Source organism: Erpetoichthys calabaricus, chromosome 8, assembly GCF_900747795.2.
Source record: "Erpetoichthys calabaricus chromosome 8, fErpCal1.3, whole genome shotgun sequence".
Classification (NCBI taxonomy): Eukaryota; Metazoa; Chordata; class Cladistia; order Polypteriformes; family Polypteridae; genus Erpetoichthys; species Erpetoichthys calabaricus.
Genome location: NC_041401.2, coordinates 159,533,440 through 159,551,831, shown reverse-complemented (window position 1 = coordinate 159,551,831; position 18,392 = coordinate 159,533,440). Strand labels below are relative to the sequence as shown.

The following is an 18,392-nucleotide window of genomic DNA, read 5'->3' as shown; positions in this document are numbered from 1 at the left end:
TTTCTTAAATTATTTTCTTCAATATACAACACTTATTTATGATGAACTGCAGGTTTTCATTTTAGAACAATCTGGAACAATGATTTCAGTAGTCATATAAATCATTGAAAGTATCAAAATCCCGGTGGTAGTTTTTAGCCACTAAACAACAGGTGGTAAAAAATACAGATATTACAGTTCACTTGTGACATTACAAACTGACCTGCTCACCACTTTTCAAATATTAATAATTCTGGATGATTATTGCTTGCTTAATAATCAGAAATCTTCAATCTCTATTAAAATACAAAGTAAATTTGGAAAAGTTGTAATAAAACCTGGAAACACATTCAACAAGCAGCATTTTGGAATTAAAAAAAAAAGACCTTTTTTATTCAACATTTAAAATTAAGTTAAGTTAAAGAGAACCATTAAGGACAAGCTTTTTTAAAATAGTTTTTGGGTTAAAAGCATTTTATCGAAGAGGCTCATCCACCCAAATGTATTATGATTTCAACTTTATTGTTAGTGCAGTGAAAAACCCACCAACAAAAAATGAATTAATTGATAACTATTGTTTTATAAATAGTAAACCTGTAACATGGAAAAAAAAAAAATCCTACAAAACTGGAAAGCCCTCAATAATACTAATTTCCACTCAGATTCACTCCCATTATAATAATACTTCAGTAATACTTCAAATCTCAGATTAAATGTTTCAAGTACTATTTTTTTTACATTAGCATGCAACACATTAATTTTATTCAAAATGTTTTAAAGGAAGTAAGAAAACAAATTTTAAAAAACTACCTGGAACAAAGATTCCAAAATATTGTCCGCAAGAAAAACATTGTTGAATCATTATAGTTTCAGAAGAAAACATGAGAAGTGCATTTATATGAAAACTCAACTATTCCATTTGTGCATATCCATAAAACAGAGAAGGACAGAACCAAGAAAGGTTCACTTTTGGCAAATAAAGTATTGATGTCAAGTAGTCAAAATTAGCTTCTCCATACAAAATAGAAGAAATTTAAAGAAAAATGTTTTCTAAAAATTAGGAGTTAATGATCACATCTTCCATATCTTGTTCCAGGGTTAATCCAATAATCTGGAGTGCTCAATCCGTGTAATAGTCCAGTCTGGCGCAACTCCTTGTGTAAATTCTCTTTGAAATCTGAAAGATAAAAAATGGCATTTTATTAACTGCTTTTGAGCCAAGTCCACATTTTCACATTTAGTGACATATCATACACTTCAATCTAAGGCTGCACATTTATCATTTTGATTGCAATAATAATGTTAAACATTGTTGGGGGTCGATTCCACCTCTTTATATCAAATGAGGCATCGATTACTGGTGCTGCTGCTTCATTTCTCCACGGTGGGTTTAACCCAGTGCTCTTGTAGATAATTGGCATCTTAGCTTTATGCACTGTGAATAAAAATGTCCCTGAATCTAGTATTACCAATGGTCCTGTACTGTACTCCAGAATATAGTGAATGCACAGAATGGCTATGTTTTCCAAAGCACCATTGTTGTGTATGTCCTGAACAGGAAGGAGCAGTGTTCAGTTGCTGACTATCTTTTAATGCATCCCCACTGATATTAATGAAAATGTTTTCTGCCTCCTGCTTCCTGAAGATTTTGACTCGTTCTTTGGTTTTGCTGAAAAAGATAATTGTTGTAGCACCACTGTATCAGAAGACAAAAAAATCAACATACTGAATGATGGTTATGTAGCAGTGTAACCAAGATAAGCAAAGTGCCCATGGGGCATCTGCATTGTGAATCAGTTTGCAGAATACAAAGTTGCTAATCTGTGTGTGTTGAGTTCTGTCAGTTGGAAATGGAAAATGGCATACTGTCACTAACTTCTGAGAGATTTCACTTGATTCCAGTTCTGTGACTGTCTGCAACCAAGAATATATAAAATGATTAGTAGAGATAGAAATCATACACCTACATCAAAAGTTTATTGTTCCGTATTCTCTATAGCACCCCAGTACATGCTGTAGTAAAGATACAGTATTACAGGAATGTAGTGTACATTGTCCAGTACTGTATAGTACTGTGAAGTACATATCTGTTGTTGACCTGAACATAGTTGTAATGCTTCTCAATGGTGTGAATGTTAGCGGCACTGGACTGCTACAGCGTTATTCATTTCTCCTTGCTGCTGATTGACTGCTGCCCTGTGACGCATCTCCAGCTTAGTGTTCTTGTGTTTTCCGTTTTGTTCTTCTTAATCCTTAAACCACAGCAACCAATTATAGTCATTTCCCAGTGCCATTTGCCAGCACGTAGGAGCCGCATATATTCGACGACGTACATTCATTGAACGTTGTAACCGGCTAATTTCAGTTCCCAGTGCAATTTACCAGCATGCCGGAGCTGATCAGTCAGTGCCGTACATTCGTTGAGCAGCCAGCTCATGACCACTGCCGGCCCCTGCAGCACTGCAGCCTCACTGTCTCTGGGATTGAGCCGCTGCACTAGACTAGCCTGCCAGCGTCGGCCTCTGTGCAGTTGGCATGGTGATTTACTGAATTTCATCAATGCCGTCAGTTGCACCTTGTACATATTGTTCCAGTAGTTTTTTTTTTTAAAGTTTTAACAGTTCATTAGCAGTGTGTGAAATGATTAGTGTTGCAGTAATTGTGATGCTCTTTGCATGAAAAAATGTGTTCCATTAAAATTTCACTTTTTCTTTGTGAATTGTGACATTTCCTTAAAAAGTGTAGCAAAAAAGTACCCTAAGTTCTTGTCTATAAGCCGCGGCTTATCTAAGGAAAAAAGTTGTGAAAATGAAAAAATAGAATATCGGCTTATACATAAATCCGGTTTATACAGTAATCCCTCCTCCATCGCGGGGGTTGCGTTCCAGAGCCACCCGCGAAATAAGAAAATCCGCGAAGTAGAAACCATATGTTTATATGGTTATTTTTATATTGTCATGCTTGGGTCACAGATTTGCGCAGAAACACAGGAGGTTGTAGAGAGACAGGAACGTTATTCAAACACTGCAAACAAACATTTATCTCTTTTTCAAAAGTTTAAACTGTGCTCCATGACAAGACAGAGATGACAGTTCCGTCTCACAATTAAAAGAATGCAAACATATCTTCCTCTTCAAAGGAGTGAAGCAAACAAATCAATATGTCTGTTTGGCTTTTAAGTATGCGAAGCACCGCGGCACAAAGCTGTTGAAGGCGGCAGCTCACACCCCCTCCGTCAGGAGCAGGAAGAGAGAGAGAGAGACAGAGTTTGTTTTTCAGTCAAAAATCAATACGTGCCCTTCGAGCTTTTAAGTATGCGAAGCACTGTGCAGCATGTCTTTTCAGGAATCAGCTTTACAAAAGATAGCAACGTGAAGATAATCTTTCAGCATTTTTAGACGAGGGTCCGTATCGTCTAGGTGTGCAAACAGCCCCCCTGCTCAATCCCCATACGTCAGGATCACAGATAGTCAGCGCAAGAGTGAGAGAAAAGTAAGCAATCTAGCTTCTCAGCCATCTGCCAATAGCGTCCCTTGTATGAAATCAACTGGGCAAACCAACTGAGGAAGCATGTACCAGAAATTAAAAGACCCATTGTCCGCAGAAATCCGCGAACCAGCAAAAAATCCGCGATATATATTTAAATATGCTAACATATAAAATCACAATTTAAATGACCGCTACGCGCGCGTGTTGACTCGGCGACGCCCAGAGCAGAAAGAACGCGCTCCGGCCGCTCCAACCGCGCCATGCAGGGAGTGAGAGAGACGCCAATATCTCACACTCTCTCCCCCCTTAAAGAAATTAAATGGGTGCGAGTGAGACCACTGACCTCCCTCCCTTCTATTAGTTATAGGTTATAGTACGTTCGGCTTATCCATGAGTCCGGCTTATCTATGATACGATTTTATTTTAAAAATTCGTATGATTTTTGGTCTCCGGCTTATACAGTGGTGTGAAAAACTATTTGCCCCCTTCCTGATTTCTTATTCTTTTGCATGTTTGTCACACAAAATGTTTCTGATCATCAAACACATTTAACCATTAGTCAAATATAACACAAGTAAACACAAAATGCAGTTTTTAAATGGTTTTTATTATTTAGGGAGAAAAAAAATCCAAACCTACATGGCCCTGTGTGAAAAAGTAATTGCCCCCCTTGTTAAAAAATAACCTAACTGTGGTGTATCACACCTGAGTTCAATTTCCGTAGCCACCCCCAGGCCTGATTACTGCCACACCTGTTTCAATCAAGAAATCACTTAAATAGGAGCTGCCTGACACAGAGAAGTAGACCAAAAGCACCTCAAAAGATAGACATCATGCCAAGATCCAAAGAAATTCAGGAACAAATGAGAACAGAAGTAATTGAGATCTATCAGTCTGGTAAAGGTTATAAAGCCATTTCTAAAGCTTTGGGACTCCAGCGAACCACAGTGAGAGCCATTATCCACAAATGGCAAAAACATGGAACAGTGGTGAACTTTCCCAGGAGTGGCCGGCCGACCAAAATTACCCCAAGAGCGCAGAGACGACTCATCCGAGAGGTCACAAAAGACCCCAGGACAACGTCTAAAGAACTGCAGGCCTCACTTGCCTCAATTAAGGTCAGTGTTCACGACTCCACCATAAGAAAGAGACTGGGCAAAAATGGCCTGCATGGCAGATTTCCAAGACGCAAACCACTGTTAAGCAAAAAGAACATTAGGGCTCGTCTCAATTTTGCTAAGAAACATCTCAATGATTGCCAAGACTTTTGGGAAAATACCTTGTGGACTGATGAGACAAAAGTTGAACTTTTTGGAAGGCAAATGTCCCGTTACATCTGGCGTAAAAGGAACACAGCATTTCAGAAAAAGAACATCATACCAACAGTAAAATATGGTGGTGGTAGTGTGATGGTCTGGGGTTGTTTTGCTGCTTCAGGACCTGGAAGGCTTGCTGTGATAGATGGAACCATGAATTCTACTGTCTACCAAAAAATCCTGAAGGAGAATGTCCGGCCATCTGTTCGTCAACTCAAGCTGAAGCGATCTTGGGTGCTGCAACAGGACAATGACCCAAAACACACCAGCAAATCCACCTCTGAATGGCTGAAGAAAAACAAAATGAAGACTTTGGAGTGGCCTAGTCAAAGTCCTGACCTGAATCCAATTGAGATGCTATGGCATGACCTTAAAAAGCCGGTTCATGCTAGAAAACCCTCAAATAAAGCTGAATTACAACAATTTTGCAAAGATGAGTGGGCCAAAATTCCTCCAGAGCGCTGTAATAGACTCATTGCAAGTTATCGCAAACGCTTGATTGCAGTTATTGCTGCTAAGGGTGGCCCAACCAGTTATTAGGTTCAGGGGGCAATTACTTTTTCACACAGGGCCATGTAGGTTTGGATTTTTTTTTCTCCCTAAATAATAAAAACCACCATTTACAAACTGCATTTTGTGTTTACTTGTGTTATATTTGACTAATGGTTAAATGTGTTTGATGATCAGAAACATTTTGTGTGACAAACATGCAAAAGAATAAGAAATCAGGAAGGGGGCAAATAGTTTTTCACACCACTGTACATGAGTCCGGCTTATAGACAAGAACCTAGGGTATTTGGTGTCCAGGGATACATTAACCCCCAAGTATGTAGCAGTTTAAGGGTTAAAGCCCCAAGATGCAGTGGAAACGCCCTGCACCTTCTAAGGCTTCTTGTAATGAAAACGCACTTGCATGAATTACAGTACATATAGCGGTAACAGAGTATTTTACATTCTAGCACTGCAGGTAACATATTAGTACAGTACTGTACAGCATACGGGTTTACCTTTACATTCTTTTTTTTAGGTAATGTATTAAGCTAAGGTTGAAATGAAATGAAAGTGCTTTAGGGGCATATTTAGGGTTTAAACTATAAAAATAGGCATTTTTTAACCACATCCAGAATTCAGTTTTTCACAATTCATGGATGCTCTAGGAACATAACCCCCACAAATTCCGAGGGTGTACTGTATTCTTAATTCAAAACTTTAGCTGAAGCTACTAATATAATGGAAATTAACATTTATTGGGGAATTAACCTCATGTTTATTCTGCTTAAAGAGGAAACAGTCAGGGTGCACTGAACTATTTAAGATATTTTCATTTCAAGATTTACTGTTAAAACTGTCAAATATAATAATAACAAACAAGCTGAAATAGTTGCTCAAAGGAACTTACTCATAATTGGCTGTGATAAGTTTCCTGGTCTCAACACTCCCTTCATCTCTGAACACTACTTGGAACACCTTAGAACCTTCTGGCGTTTCTTCTGGGATGTGTGCACTAGTCAGGTACCAGAAGCGCATAAGAATGCTGACAAATTTTCTTCCTAGTGGAGGGATAAAACCATGGGAATGGAATGGAGGAATCAGAGAAAACATAACTTTAGCATATCCAACAAATTAGCCAAAAATAAACTTTTCCTCTCCAGCTGATTTATAGGAATATCTAAATGCAAAATTATAGTATTTTACTTAAATACATTCACAAGGAAATACCTAAAAAACACATTTTGGCTCTACGCCAAGCCATACATACCCAGCTTCCTTAAAAACATGGTGACACTGACTGTTGTCTTAACTTTACACTGCTAAGCTACTCTTCTGAAAGTTATAATTTCTGAAATCTCAAAAATCAAATAACTGCATGTTGTTTTTCTTTGCTGAATGTTGTAATTGACTGAGAAAAATAAATTCTTCCTTCTTACCGAGTTCAGGCCCTATGGGCAAAACACACCTGAATAGAACCAAATGACAAACTAATAATAATAATAATAATAATTAATTCTTTGCATTTATATAGCGCTTTTCCCACTACTCAAAGCGCTCAGCAATTGCAGGTTAAGGGCCTTGCTGAAGGGCCCAACAGAGCAGAGTCCCTTTTGACATTTACGGGATTCGAACTGGCAACCTTCCGATTGCCATTGCAGATCCCTAGCCTCAGAGCCACCACTCCATCCTATTAAACTATATTAGTCTAGACTGAGAAGATCATTCCTCCCCCAAACTATGCGACTCTTCAATTCCACCAGAGGGGGTAAACGTTGAACACTATTCAAGTTATTGTCTTTTTTTTACCTGCATTTTTTATTACTCTTTAATTTAATATTTTTTGCTGCTGGAGTATGTGAATTTCCCCCTGGGATTAATAAAGTATCTATCTATCTATCGAGTCCAATTTAGAAAGAGTGCAGTCAAATTAAGTATCCCAGTAGATACTCGGAGTTACAATCACATAAACCACCATCCACCCATCCATCCTCTTCCGCTTATCCGAGATCGGTTCGCGGGGGCAGAAGCTTGAGCAGAGATGCCCAGACTTCCTTCTCCTCGGCCACTTCTTCTAGCTCTTCTGAGAGAATCCCGAGACGTTCCCAGGCCAGCCGGGAGACATAGTCCCTCCAGCATTTCCTGGATCTTTCCTGGGGCCTCCTCCCAGTTAGACGTGCCCGGAACACCTCACCAGGGAGGTGTCCAGGAGGCATCCTGAACAGATGCCCGAGCCACCTCATCTGACTCCTCTCGATGCGGAGGAGCAGCGGCTCTACTCTGAGCCCCCCCCGGATGACTGAGCTTCTCACCCTATCTTTAAGGGAAAGCCCAGACACCCTGCAGAGGAAACTCATTTTAGCCGCTTGTATTCGCGATCTCATTCTTTTGGTCACTACCCATAACTCATGACCATAGGTGAAGGTAGGAGCGTAGATCGACTGGTAAATTGAAAGCTTTGCCTTACGGCTCAGCTCCTTTTTCACCACGACAGACCGATGCAGAGCCCTCACATAAACCACCAATAAAAATCAAATTAATTCATTTTAAATTAATATTTGTGTTTTTACAAGCACATTAAACACAGTACCTCTAAAACTGGGAAAAGTATAGAATTAACCAAATATACACAACTTTGAAATGTAGGGTGAAAAACAGGAGTGTCTGCAGAAAACCCATGCAGACATAAGAAGAATGGGCAAACTACACACCTGCACTGCCTGGACAGACATTCAGTAGGGGCAGCACTAACCACTGTACTACACACTATTTAATAAATGATATAAAACTTTACAAAATAGTGCATTTGATCTTTATTACCTATAGGTTTACTAACATGACATACGACATTACAAATACAGGGCCATTATAGCAATTGTTTTACACTTCCTGAAGGCAATAACAATCCATCCACAGTGTGTTTGGTATTATACATTATTCAAGGATCATATTCTTGTTTGCTCAATAGTGTCTAAGTATATCGCTGTACACATGGCAGGCCTGACTATTTCAGAGTAGTTTTACAAACACCTGACCCTTGGCAACAGCAAACATTCTTAACCCACAGTATATAATTAGTGTTTAATTCTTTAACAACACAAAAACACCAAGACGTTTAATTGAAGTACAAGTCTGGCCGCAAGTGTGTTAAATAAATGTAATACTTTTTTAATCCAATAGAATGTGAAGCAGTGCTTCAGTGCTTTTGCCTCACGAGTCCCAAGTCCTATAATCAAAACCTGGCCAGAACATTGCACGGATTTTTCCTACATTATACCCATACCTAGATAGGTTTTCACTGCTCTGATTTCTGCCATATCACAAAAGCATTCTAAATTGACCCCACACAAGCGATTCTAGGCTGGAGTAAGCTGTGGCTCTCCATAGCCCAGTAATGAAACAAATTGATGAATGCAATGCACAGTAATATTCTGCAATTGAAAAAAATAAAGCTTTCTTGGGGGGGAAAAAAAAAAACTGTATTAGAAAAACAGCACATCTAAATCAAAACCTATGAAACTGTTCTGAAACAAATTTGCCACATCTTTAACATTAACAGAAATATTCATTATTATACATTCATTAAACACATTTCACTGCACACTTCCAGTTTAAATATGTTTACAACATACAACATGACTAACCTCACGAAATTTGGACTCCTTAAAATATGTTTGCTTTCTAGTTTTGTTTTAGGCTACATTTCACACTGTGTAATGAAGTCCAGCTTTATACATTTTAGAGTGTAGAAATACCTTCCCATCAGGCACACACCATTATCATCATAATAGATGCCTATATCCCCTGGCGTGCTGTACATGATGTCACAAAGATCAGCAGCCAAAGCTTGCAGGTGATTTGTAGGTAGAAGTCTGCATTTCTCTTTGATCTTCTCCAGCATCTGCAGAATAAGGACGGTATCAGCCGTGAACAAGTACACTCATTCACCATTAATAACGTACATTTCTCTATGGTAAACACTCTTGAAATAAAAGAGATCCTGGTTATCTTACTCATTTCAGCCTTTCATTTAACTGGGACAACATGCTTTTTCTCACTAAGGTCCAGAGTTTGCAAATATTAATGTATGGCACTTTTGGGCCAAAATGCATGCAGCCTATTTCTTAATTAAAATACATTTCTTACTATTTATAAAATATACCATTAATTTCAACTTTTCCCTTTTTTCTTCTTGAAGTTTCATTAAAATGATGAACACATAGGAGAAAACTGCACTAAGCTATTGGAGAACTACTATACTAATATAAAGGTTTTTACATTTATTACATGAATGTCAAATAACCCGACACCAAAAATGAATACATTATACAGTCTCAAATAACAAATACACGATAAAAAGTGAAGAAAGAAGTTTTTCGAATTTCATGAAGGCGTCGTGGATTACAGACAGCTGGAGCTGACAAGTTTCCTTAAACAAGTCCACACAATCAGGACCGGGCAATCTGCAGTGTGCTAATGTGTTGAACAGCGCGCTGTCTGGTAGGAATAATTAAGAAATGATAAGGACTGTTTTCAGATTCTTTATTGGCAGCATCTCTATACTTACATCATTTGCTACGAGTCCATCCAAAGCGTCAAACTTGCATTGAGACAGCAACTTCGAAACATGAGCAAAAGCCTGCCGAAAAAAAATATTCGGAAAATGAAATGCATTCAGGATGAATGTGGCAGCAAAACCGCTTTTACACCACGGATTTCAATGGGACCACCTCGGTTAAAACCATCCTTATGCAACTAACTCGATGGATGCGGATCAACGACAACCTCAATTTACTGAAAAGAAACGATACCGTTTTTAAACGAATAAAAAAATTCTTAACTATGCCACGGCGCAAAGTTTCTTGCTTAAAATAACGCACCTGTTTGGCTCCATCGCTGAACTCGTCAATGCGAAACTCCTGATCAAAGTATGCTCGAATCAAAAAGTAATAAATGCGGGTTCTGAACCAAATGAAAGGATTAGGAATGCCCACCACAACCACTTTTTGCTTGTTTTTAGAAATATCGTCGCCCTGCGAACAATAGTGTCGACTCCACTCGAAGGGAACAAAGCAATTTCTCTTCTCCGCCGACAGTCTCAAACTCCAATAGCACCCTGGTCGTTTAATCAAGTGACACACAGCTCTGCAAGTTCGGAACATGGGCAGCGCCATCATCTTCCACTATAGTCCCGCCTTCTAGCCTTGTGGAGGGGCGCTGTGAAATACACACATTGTATCGTCACTGCCCCCTGGTGATCGGCGGTTCATCGTTGCCGCCCATCCATTCACTCAGTCCTCACAACCATCTGAGCGTCGAGGAGGTGGAGTCTACGCCATCGAATGCAACTGTATAGTTCGAGGAGGCCACGCTGCAGCCAGGAGGGGGCTGAGCATCTCGAGGATGCTGGCTTTAGAGCAACGGTTCTCAAACATGCTCTTGTGGGCCAGCTATGGCTGCTGGTTTTTGTTCCAACCAACTGCTGTTTTTAATTGGACTGCTAGCCTAATTAAATGAGCTGTTATTTTCCAGTTTATGTGTTTTCGGATCAATGTAGAAGTTACAAAGCTGAAAAAAAACTGTAGTAAGCAGTTATATGGGAAAAATTTAGTTTTTTTTTTCTTTTTAACAATGCTTTCATCATAATTTTAATTCTGCCTTTCCAAGTGTTCTAGTTATTTCAAAGTCACGTCAAAGCGAACTTTATTGTCATCTCAACCATATACAAGTATACAGATAGACGAAATTGTGAAGCTCGGGGTCCACAGTGTAACAACATGAAGTGCAAATAAAAAATTTAAATTAAATAAAAAAATTGAGATTTAAAATTAAAACACAAACAAGACAAGACATTGTGCAAAGACAAGACAAAGAAGTATCAGCAATATTGACGTGTAGTAATCAATATGAACATTGATACAATGTATGGTATTATGCAATCTAGATATTTAAATATAATCAATAGATATGTAATATAATAAATAAATGATATAAATAATACAGAAATTATCAGTGTTTGATAATAGTTAAGACGTGTAAACAATGACAGGTCAGAATGTTTCACAGCAGAAGGATATCAAAGAATGTCAAAGTGCAGTGTGCAAAATACTTAAAGGTCAGTATGAGATTTTCAGTTCTTTTCTACATGCACACTAGTCTTTGCAGGAAAGTGGCTTGCATGTATAAAAGTTCTGTTTTTAGAGGTGGTTGAGGCAGTGTGGAAGATCCCGGGGGCAGCATGGTATTAAGGAGTCTGACAGCTCAGGGGTAAAAACTATCCTGCAGCCTGGCAGATCTGGCTCTGATGCTACAATATCTTCTCTTGGATGGCAGAAGTGTGAAAAGTCCATGTGAGGGATATAAGTGGTCCTGCACAATGCTGCAGGCCTTGCGGACACTGTGTTTGTAAAATATGTCCCGTAGTGAAGGGAGAGGCACCCCAATAATGTTCTCTGTTGTCTTCACTAAATATGCAATCATGATGCTGCATACCTTGACTGGCTAGTAGAGCAGCCTCCTACCTGACTCATCCATACACTGCCTGTTGCATTTTTATGGCACACTATGGGGGGTCAGGGAAAGGTGTAAGATGCCAGTGCTTGAATAGGTAGCCACTGTTATAATGAAAAATATAGTCCACATGAAAAACTGTGAGTTCAGCCAGTTATTTTACCAATAAATCTGCCATTAGGTACAATAACCAGCATGTGCACTGCTTGCAGATAACAAAAGCAGTGTCATTCTCTCTATGTACCCTTATTGCAATATAAATGCTGTCAATTGTGCCACAACTAAGTTAGAAAAACAGCACTCTGTTGTGAATTTCCTTTTTATGTTGGTATGTAAAACCCAACAATACAGAAACTGAATGTGGTGCCTCATTAGTCATTTATGGCTTCCACCATAGCCGACATCAAAAATCCGACCAGTCCCTAAATGCTAATTCCCTTTGTATATAACCATTTGTATAGTCTTCAAGCAGAGGCAAATAAGTCATGTTGTGTCAAACCATTGCACTATAAATAGGCTGCAGCACGTGATATTTATGGCTTTCTTGATATGCAAAATGATTCTTTTTTGATTTATTTAGTTCAGTTAACCAAAATGATTCCAATCTTAGCATCTTTGAATCACTAATTTGTTCAATTCTAAAACAAAAACAAGCTTTTTTCCAGTTTAAAATCTACAAATCTGTAACAACTTTAAGCACCAAACAATATAAACAATACAAAAAGCAAGCAACAAAATAAATAATTCACACATAATAATAATCAAATAAGCAAACATTTTTATAGCCTAGATGTCGAAAGAAACACAACATGTGAGTGCTTACATCTTTTATGACTAAATAAAACTGACTTCAGTTTTGGATTAATCTTCCGCAATTTCCTTCTTTTATATTCCATCCTTTCTGATGCAATCTCCTATACATATATCAACAGTGAACTGAACTGAGATTCAGTGTACTACGAGTCTCTTTTTCTGCAGTTTGTTCATCCGTTCCGAATCTTTCGGTGAACTATTTCAGCGTACTGTCCTGCAAGTCTGTTGTCATTGGTTAATGAATGAACTTGCAAAGGTTCTCCAGATCAGTAGGGGTATACTGGTTCATTCAATCAGTCAGTGTGAACTGATCAATGGTTGTGGTTGGGTGGTTGTGGTGTCATCTACGAAGTCAGTCATTGGCTAGTTGTCGTCATGACTGTTTTTCTGATACGCTTTTCTGATAGGCTATTTCCCGAAGACAACAGCCATTTAAGTGAAGTAAATCCATATTACTAACCGAGAATGCTAAACCGGATGATGGACGCAGGCACATCCGGCCATGGGCCGTGGCTGCAAAAAGACGTACTGCGCAGGCGCAAGAAAGGGCGGACGGGATACACACCAAGAGGGGGATTTAACAAGCCCCTGGAACACAAAAAAAAAGAACACAAAACCACCCCACACACCCTACAAGCAACGGACGGGACACACACAAAGAGGGGGATTCAACAAGCCCCTGGAACACAAAACGAAAGAAGACGCTCGCTCAACAACAATCCTCACCCACACACCCCCCCCCAATCAATAAGAAGTGACACCCAAAGCCACATATCTAAAGGAAACGTCCATATTAAACATACGTCATCACAAAACCTTCACACTAGGCAGCATAGGTGGATCTCATTAAAATAAAGCACTATTAACCGTTCAACTGGAGAAAAGGCTCCATATTAACAGTGAGTGCTATCCTCCTTAATACTTATCCATATTTCGCACGCTGAGGAACAAACAAGTCATGCATACACGGTCACGGGTACAAAACTATTCGGATCGGATAACGGAACCAAACACACGAACACGAATGAAACAAAAAGAATACACGGCGGCGCATACAATGCGCTTCGGAAAATACGTGAGAAAAAATGTCTCGGATCAAAAAACGCAAAGCTCAAGTAACCCCGTTACAGAGACGTGCCCAAATGAACAGACACATTGAACGTAGACGCATACAGCGCGCGTCTCAAAGTGCTGCATCGAAACAACCACGATTTCAAAAGAAAGAGCTTGCGTCTCAGACATACAAAAAAGGGAGCAAAGCAACGCGCATATAACCGGCCAGAAAACAAGCAAGCAGGACTCAAAAAGCAGAAAGCTCAACTGACCGACATACAAAAACGGACAAGGCACGATACAAACAATGCACGACGTAGAGTGAAACGGACTTTGCGCAAAGCGGAGGCGGATCAATTAAAACTCAAAAATAGCGCGTCACAAATAATGGACATGCAACAACGCGGCACTCAAACACCACAAGCAAAACATGCCCGTCGCAGACATCAACACCAGACGTCTACTAAACGCTTACGCCAGTTGGCTGACAACGCTTTCAATAATGAGTCCACTATTGAGGAAAATTCATTGGGATTAATGAATGTCATTTGCAATCATTGTCATTCACTTAACTTCACAGAAGAAACAACTGGCAATACAAATAATGAATTTACACGTTGTTGTCAAAAGGGGCAGATTAGACTGCCTCCTTTACATTCATATCCTGAATATCTACAGAAGCTTCTAACTAAGGATGTGCCTGAAAGTAAAAACTTTATGAACTACATTAGATCCTACAATAGTTCATTTGCTTTTGCATCTACCAGAGAACATAACAGGACACCAAAAGGCAATGGCCCATACTGCTTTCGCATATGTGGTTAACACAACGCACTATATTATGTCCAAAAAATATTAATGTTAATCACATTAATAACCAGGTCATTTCATTACTTCCTGGAGAGACACGGCTCTTTCTAAGCTCTGACAAAGTTGACTCTGATGACGACAATGAACATCTGAATTTCCCATTAGAATATTTGAACACTATTAACCCGGACGAATGACCACAACACAACCTTACCCTTAAAAACGGAACAATAATCAAGCTATTAAGAAACCTTAACACAAAACAGGGTTTATACAATGGCACAAGGTTAGTCGTCAACACCATAACACACGATGTTATTCAAGCAACAGTTCTTTCAGATTCACATGCTAACAATACTGTTCTCATTCTTGGAATTGACCTTACGAGTTCTGACCTAGAATTACCTTTTACATTGAAACACCGACAGTTCCCCATTAAACCTGCATTTGCCATGACCAGCAACAAATCACAAGGACAAACCATGGACAAGGTTGGCATCTACCTCTCTGAACCCGTTTTTGGACATGCACAACTTTATTTTGCCTTCTCATGTGTTCGACGTTCATCTCACATTAAAGTTAAAATTAAAAATGATCCATGCCAAGGAAGACTCATTCAAAGACAAGACACCATCTTTACTACTAATGTTGTATACAGAGAAATATTCCAATAAAACATTACTCTATGCCAAACACTCTATTTTGTATTTATATAGGCATCATCCAAACCTGCACACTATTCTATATCTAATTCATACATCTCACTCTTTGTCATGCCCCAACGCCAGGGGTTGGCGAGCGAAGCGAGCAGGGGGCGGAGCCCCCTAGTATGATAGATCTGGACTGTTGCGGAATGCAATATAAAATGTAGCACGCACTGCTTGTGCCTCAAAAAGATTTGTTCTTTAATGACATTGTACCAGCACGTTCGTTCAGAGACCTAAACATGTACTAGTTCATATTGCACATCACTAGTACACACGTTTTTCACATTTTACCATGCTTTGGTTTTTAATCCTTGAAAGTAACAACAAGCCAATATAAACAAAAATGTTCTTCAGTGCAAATACGCAGCATTGGTCTTCTAAAAAAGAAGACTATTCTTAACTTTTGAGGTTAATATGTATGTCACATCAACGCATATAATAGCAGGTCAGTGATATTAATTAGGATGTATACGCATGAGTTGTCATTTAGATGGTTTGTTTGCATTTACTTACTTGATCAAGGGTGTCGTCATTTCCCAGTTTCCCTGAAATGTTGTGTACAGATAAGTCAGTGTTGCCGTAAATACGTATACGCATGTTCCCCCATTAAGTTTTCTTTCACAAATCCTGACGTTTATGTGAGAGGTTGTGTACGCACATTTCAAGCCTCTTTTTGTGCGTATGCAAGTTTTATAAATGAGGCCTCTGTGAGTGAAGTATTGGGGTATAGAATTTCCTCTTGGCCTGGGTTCCAACAGTGTGATTATTTCCATAGCATTTTGTATGCACATGCAAAAACGGTCAATTTGTCAAAATTATCAAGTAGGTTGCTCCTCTCCATAAGGGCTTACCTGGCTGGTGGTGCTTGTTCGTCTTTATTTTAATAGTCTAGGTAATCCATGTGTCTCCTCTGAGAGACAGTATTAATCTGAAAATAAACCTGTCTCTGTGGTGTTTTGATTTAAATAGCTCTACTCTTCCGTCACAAAATCGAAAAATTCAACGCAGGTCTAGGCCATGTATAGGAGTACTGTATTTCAAACCACTACTGTGATGGAAGATTTCACTTAATCGAGTTTATAATGCCACTTTATTCTAGAACTGGTGTTAATAATTGTCTAGGTTCATTATAGGTTTCTTATTAACATTCTCTTATTATTTGACATTCAACCGCAGAACTAACCGTTACACTGATTCTCACAGCAGGACTGATTTTCACGTCGAGAGTTTGTTGCTGTGGGGAAGATTGAACTGACGCGCCTGAAAGTGCATTTAAGTGCTGAAGATCGTACAATCTGTCGCGCTGCTCTATTAATATATACGCCCATTACAAGCGACTTATAAGCTGAAACTACAACTGCAATGCATAATTATTGTATGTGTGCATAATTAATTGCCACGTCTATTTGAAATGGAGTGTCAGAAGAGGGAGACGGTGCACGAGTATAACAATGTCGACAAAGATAAGTTTATTAGGGAGATTTATCCTTTGGTAAGAAAGCATTCCTTCCTAGTAGGAATAAATGGACCATTCCGAAAATATCTGTTACATTTGTCAAAAGCAACATAACATTCAGTAATATATAATCCATATGGTTCATGCCTTATATCCAGTGCTGCAGTCGTTTAATCGAAGTGCAGAATTCTGAAAGATTTGCAGAAAACGGCAGGTCATTTTGGAGATCATTTGTTTAAGTAACTAGACTGCAATTGATCAGCGTCTTGGGTTTGAATTCCACATGGTTATTTGCCACAAGTATTTCAATAAAACATTTTGAATTAAATTGAGTTAAAAGTGAATGACTAAGGTGTGGATGATGTGCTCTGAAAAGCAAAAGGTGCGATATTAAAAACTTGAATATAGCACTAAGAAGCTAGAATTTCTGTCAGGAAAGATTTTATTTACGAAATTGTTATTTTTACTTTTATTTACAAATTATGTAATTTATCCTAGTGCAAAATTAATGCTCACAGTTTCAGGAAAAATTATTTTTAAGTGTGCACACCCCACAGTACAAACGGTGAAATTGGCTCTGCCATTACCAATTCATTTATTTAAGTGTATTTGTATTTTAAAAAAAATATTTTTGCAATGATTTCAAAAAGGAACTAGCAGATGTCAGTATATGTAATTTGAAATTAAAAGTTTGTAAATATAAAACAGCAGTGTTCTGTTAAGCATTACGTAAAATCTGATTTAGGTTTGGGCTAGTGGTTAGAAATGTTGTCTTGTGGACCTAGCTTGATGGGGTGGAACCTTGTATTTAATTACCAGCTATGTAGAATAAGCAAGTTCTTCTCATGTTTTCATTGTCTTTCCTTAGATTAGTCAAGTTTTCCCCTCATTTCCTAAAGAAGAACATTTCATATTGATTGGTTATTCATAATTTTTCCCAATGATGGGAAATTAATGAGTAGGCTGTGTACTAGAATGGTGCCCCATGCAGGTTTGGTTCCTGCCTTAAGTTTGATGCTTCTGAGATAGGCCCTGGCCCCCTTGACCCTGCATTGGATAAAGCAGATTTTGATATATTTGTAAAATTTCAATTGTTAAACATTTCTATGAGTAGTTTTACCATTGCTGGATAAATAGATAACTTTGTGACTGTATCGCTGTAGCAGGTAAGATGTTGATATTTTAATTTTGTTTGGATGACATGGGAAATGCATTGCATGTTCATCTGTTTTTTCAAACAAATTATGACCTTATCATATTTGTGTAATATAATTGTTTAAACAGATAATCAAAAGACACCATTTATTATTTCATACTCTGATTAAGGTCAGCATGAGGGAAAAAGTAATGACTTTGTTGACAATTTATTTAAATTTACATATGAACTGTGTATGTTGCAACTTGACTCTGTGATTTGTTTGTAAAATTGTTGAAACCTTATCAAGTTTCTCAATCTAAATTTAACTACATTTATTATTTTGCATTTTCTACATCAGGGGCATAATCATGGTAATATTTTACATGGTCTACTTGTGGGGTTTATAGGTTTTTTTTCTTTGTTGTGTATGAGGGAAGGTTGTTGTAACAAATTATAACCTATTTTACTATCATCATCTGCTAATTTAATGTATACTAATAGTACAATGTATGTTTCCTTAGTAATAGTGATGCAGTTTCTAATTTATCTTGTTTCAAAACTGTTTTAATTTCCATTGTAGCAAGTTACAATTGTTAAGAATCACCATCAGTACTAAAATCCTTGTTATACTA

The 18,392-nt window shown here is 38.3% G+C and overlaps 2 protein-coding genes across 3 annotated transcripts in view; one reads left to right on the top strand and one right to left on the bottom strand.

The window, feature by feature from the left end:
• Positions 1 to 342: 342 nt before the first annotated feature.
• On the bottom strand, positions 343 to 10,497 carry maip1 (matrix AAA peptidase interacting protein 1). 2 transcript variants are annotated; one of them, XM_028807665.2, is made up of 5 exons: positions 10,154 to 10,496; positions 9,841 to 9,912; positions 9,048 to 9,174; positions 6,184 to 6,334; positions 343 to 1,156 (listed from the first exon to the last, which is right to left on the bottom strand). In XM_028807665.2, the coding sequence occupies exons 1-5, from the start codon at positions 10,448 to 10,450 to the stop codon at positions 1,078 to 1,080; spliced, it is 726 nt and encodes a 241-aa protein (XP_028663498.2). In that variant the 5' UTR covers positions 10,451 to 10,496; the 3' UTR covers positions 343 to 1,077. The 2 variants fall into 2 exon arrangements, with proteins under 2 accessions (XP_028663498.2, XP_051787015.1); XM_051931055.1 differs by lacking the exon at positions 9,841 to 9,912 and having other exon boundaries at positions 10,154 to 10,497.
• A 5,894-nt stretch (positions 10,498 to 16,391) lies between these two features.
• Positions 16,392 to 18,392, top strand: part of tyw5 (tRNA-yW synthesizing protein 5) — a 34,014-nt gene continuing 32,013 nt past the window's right edge. Inside the window, exon 1 of the mRNA XM_028807664.2 lies at positions 16,392 to 16,658. Within this exon, the coding sequence (XP_028663497.1) occupies positions 16,578 to 16,658 (81 nt within the window). The 5' untranslated portion in view covers positions 16,392 to 16,577. The remainder of the gene's footprint in view (positions 16,659 to 18,392) is intronic.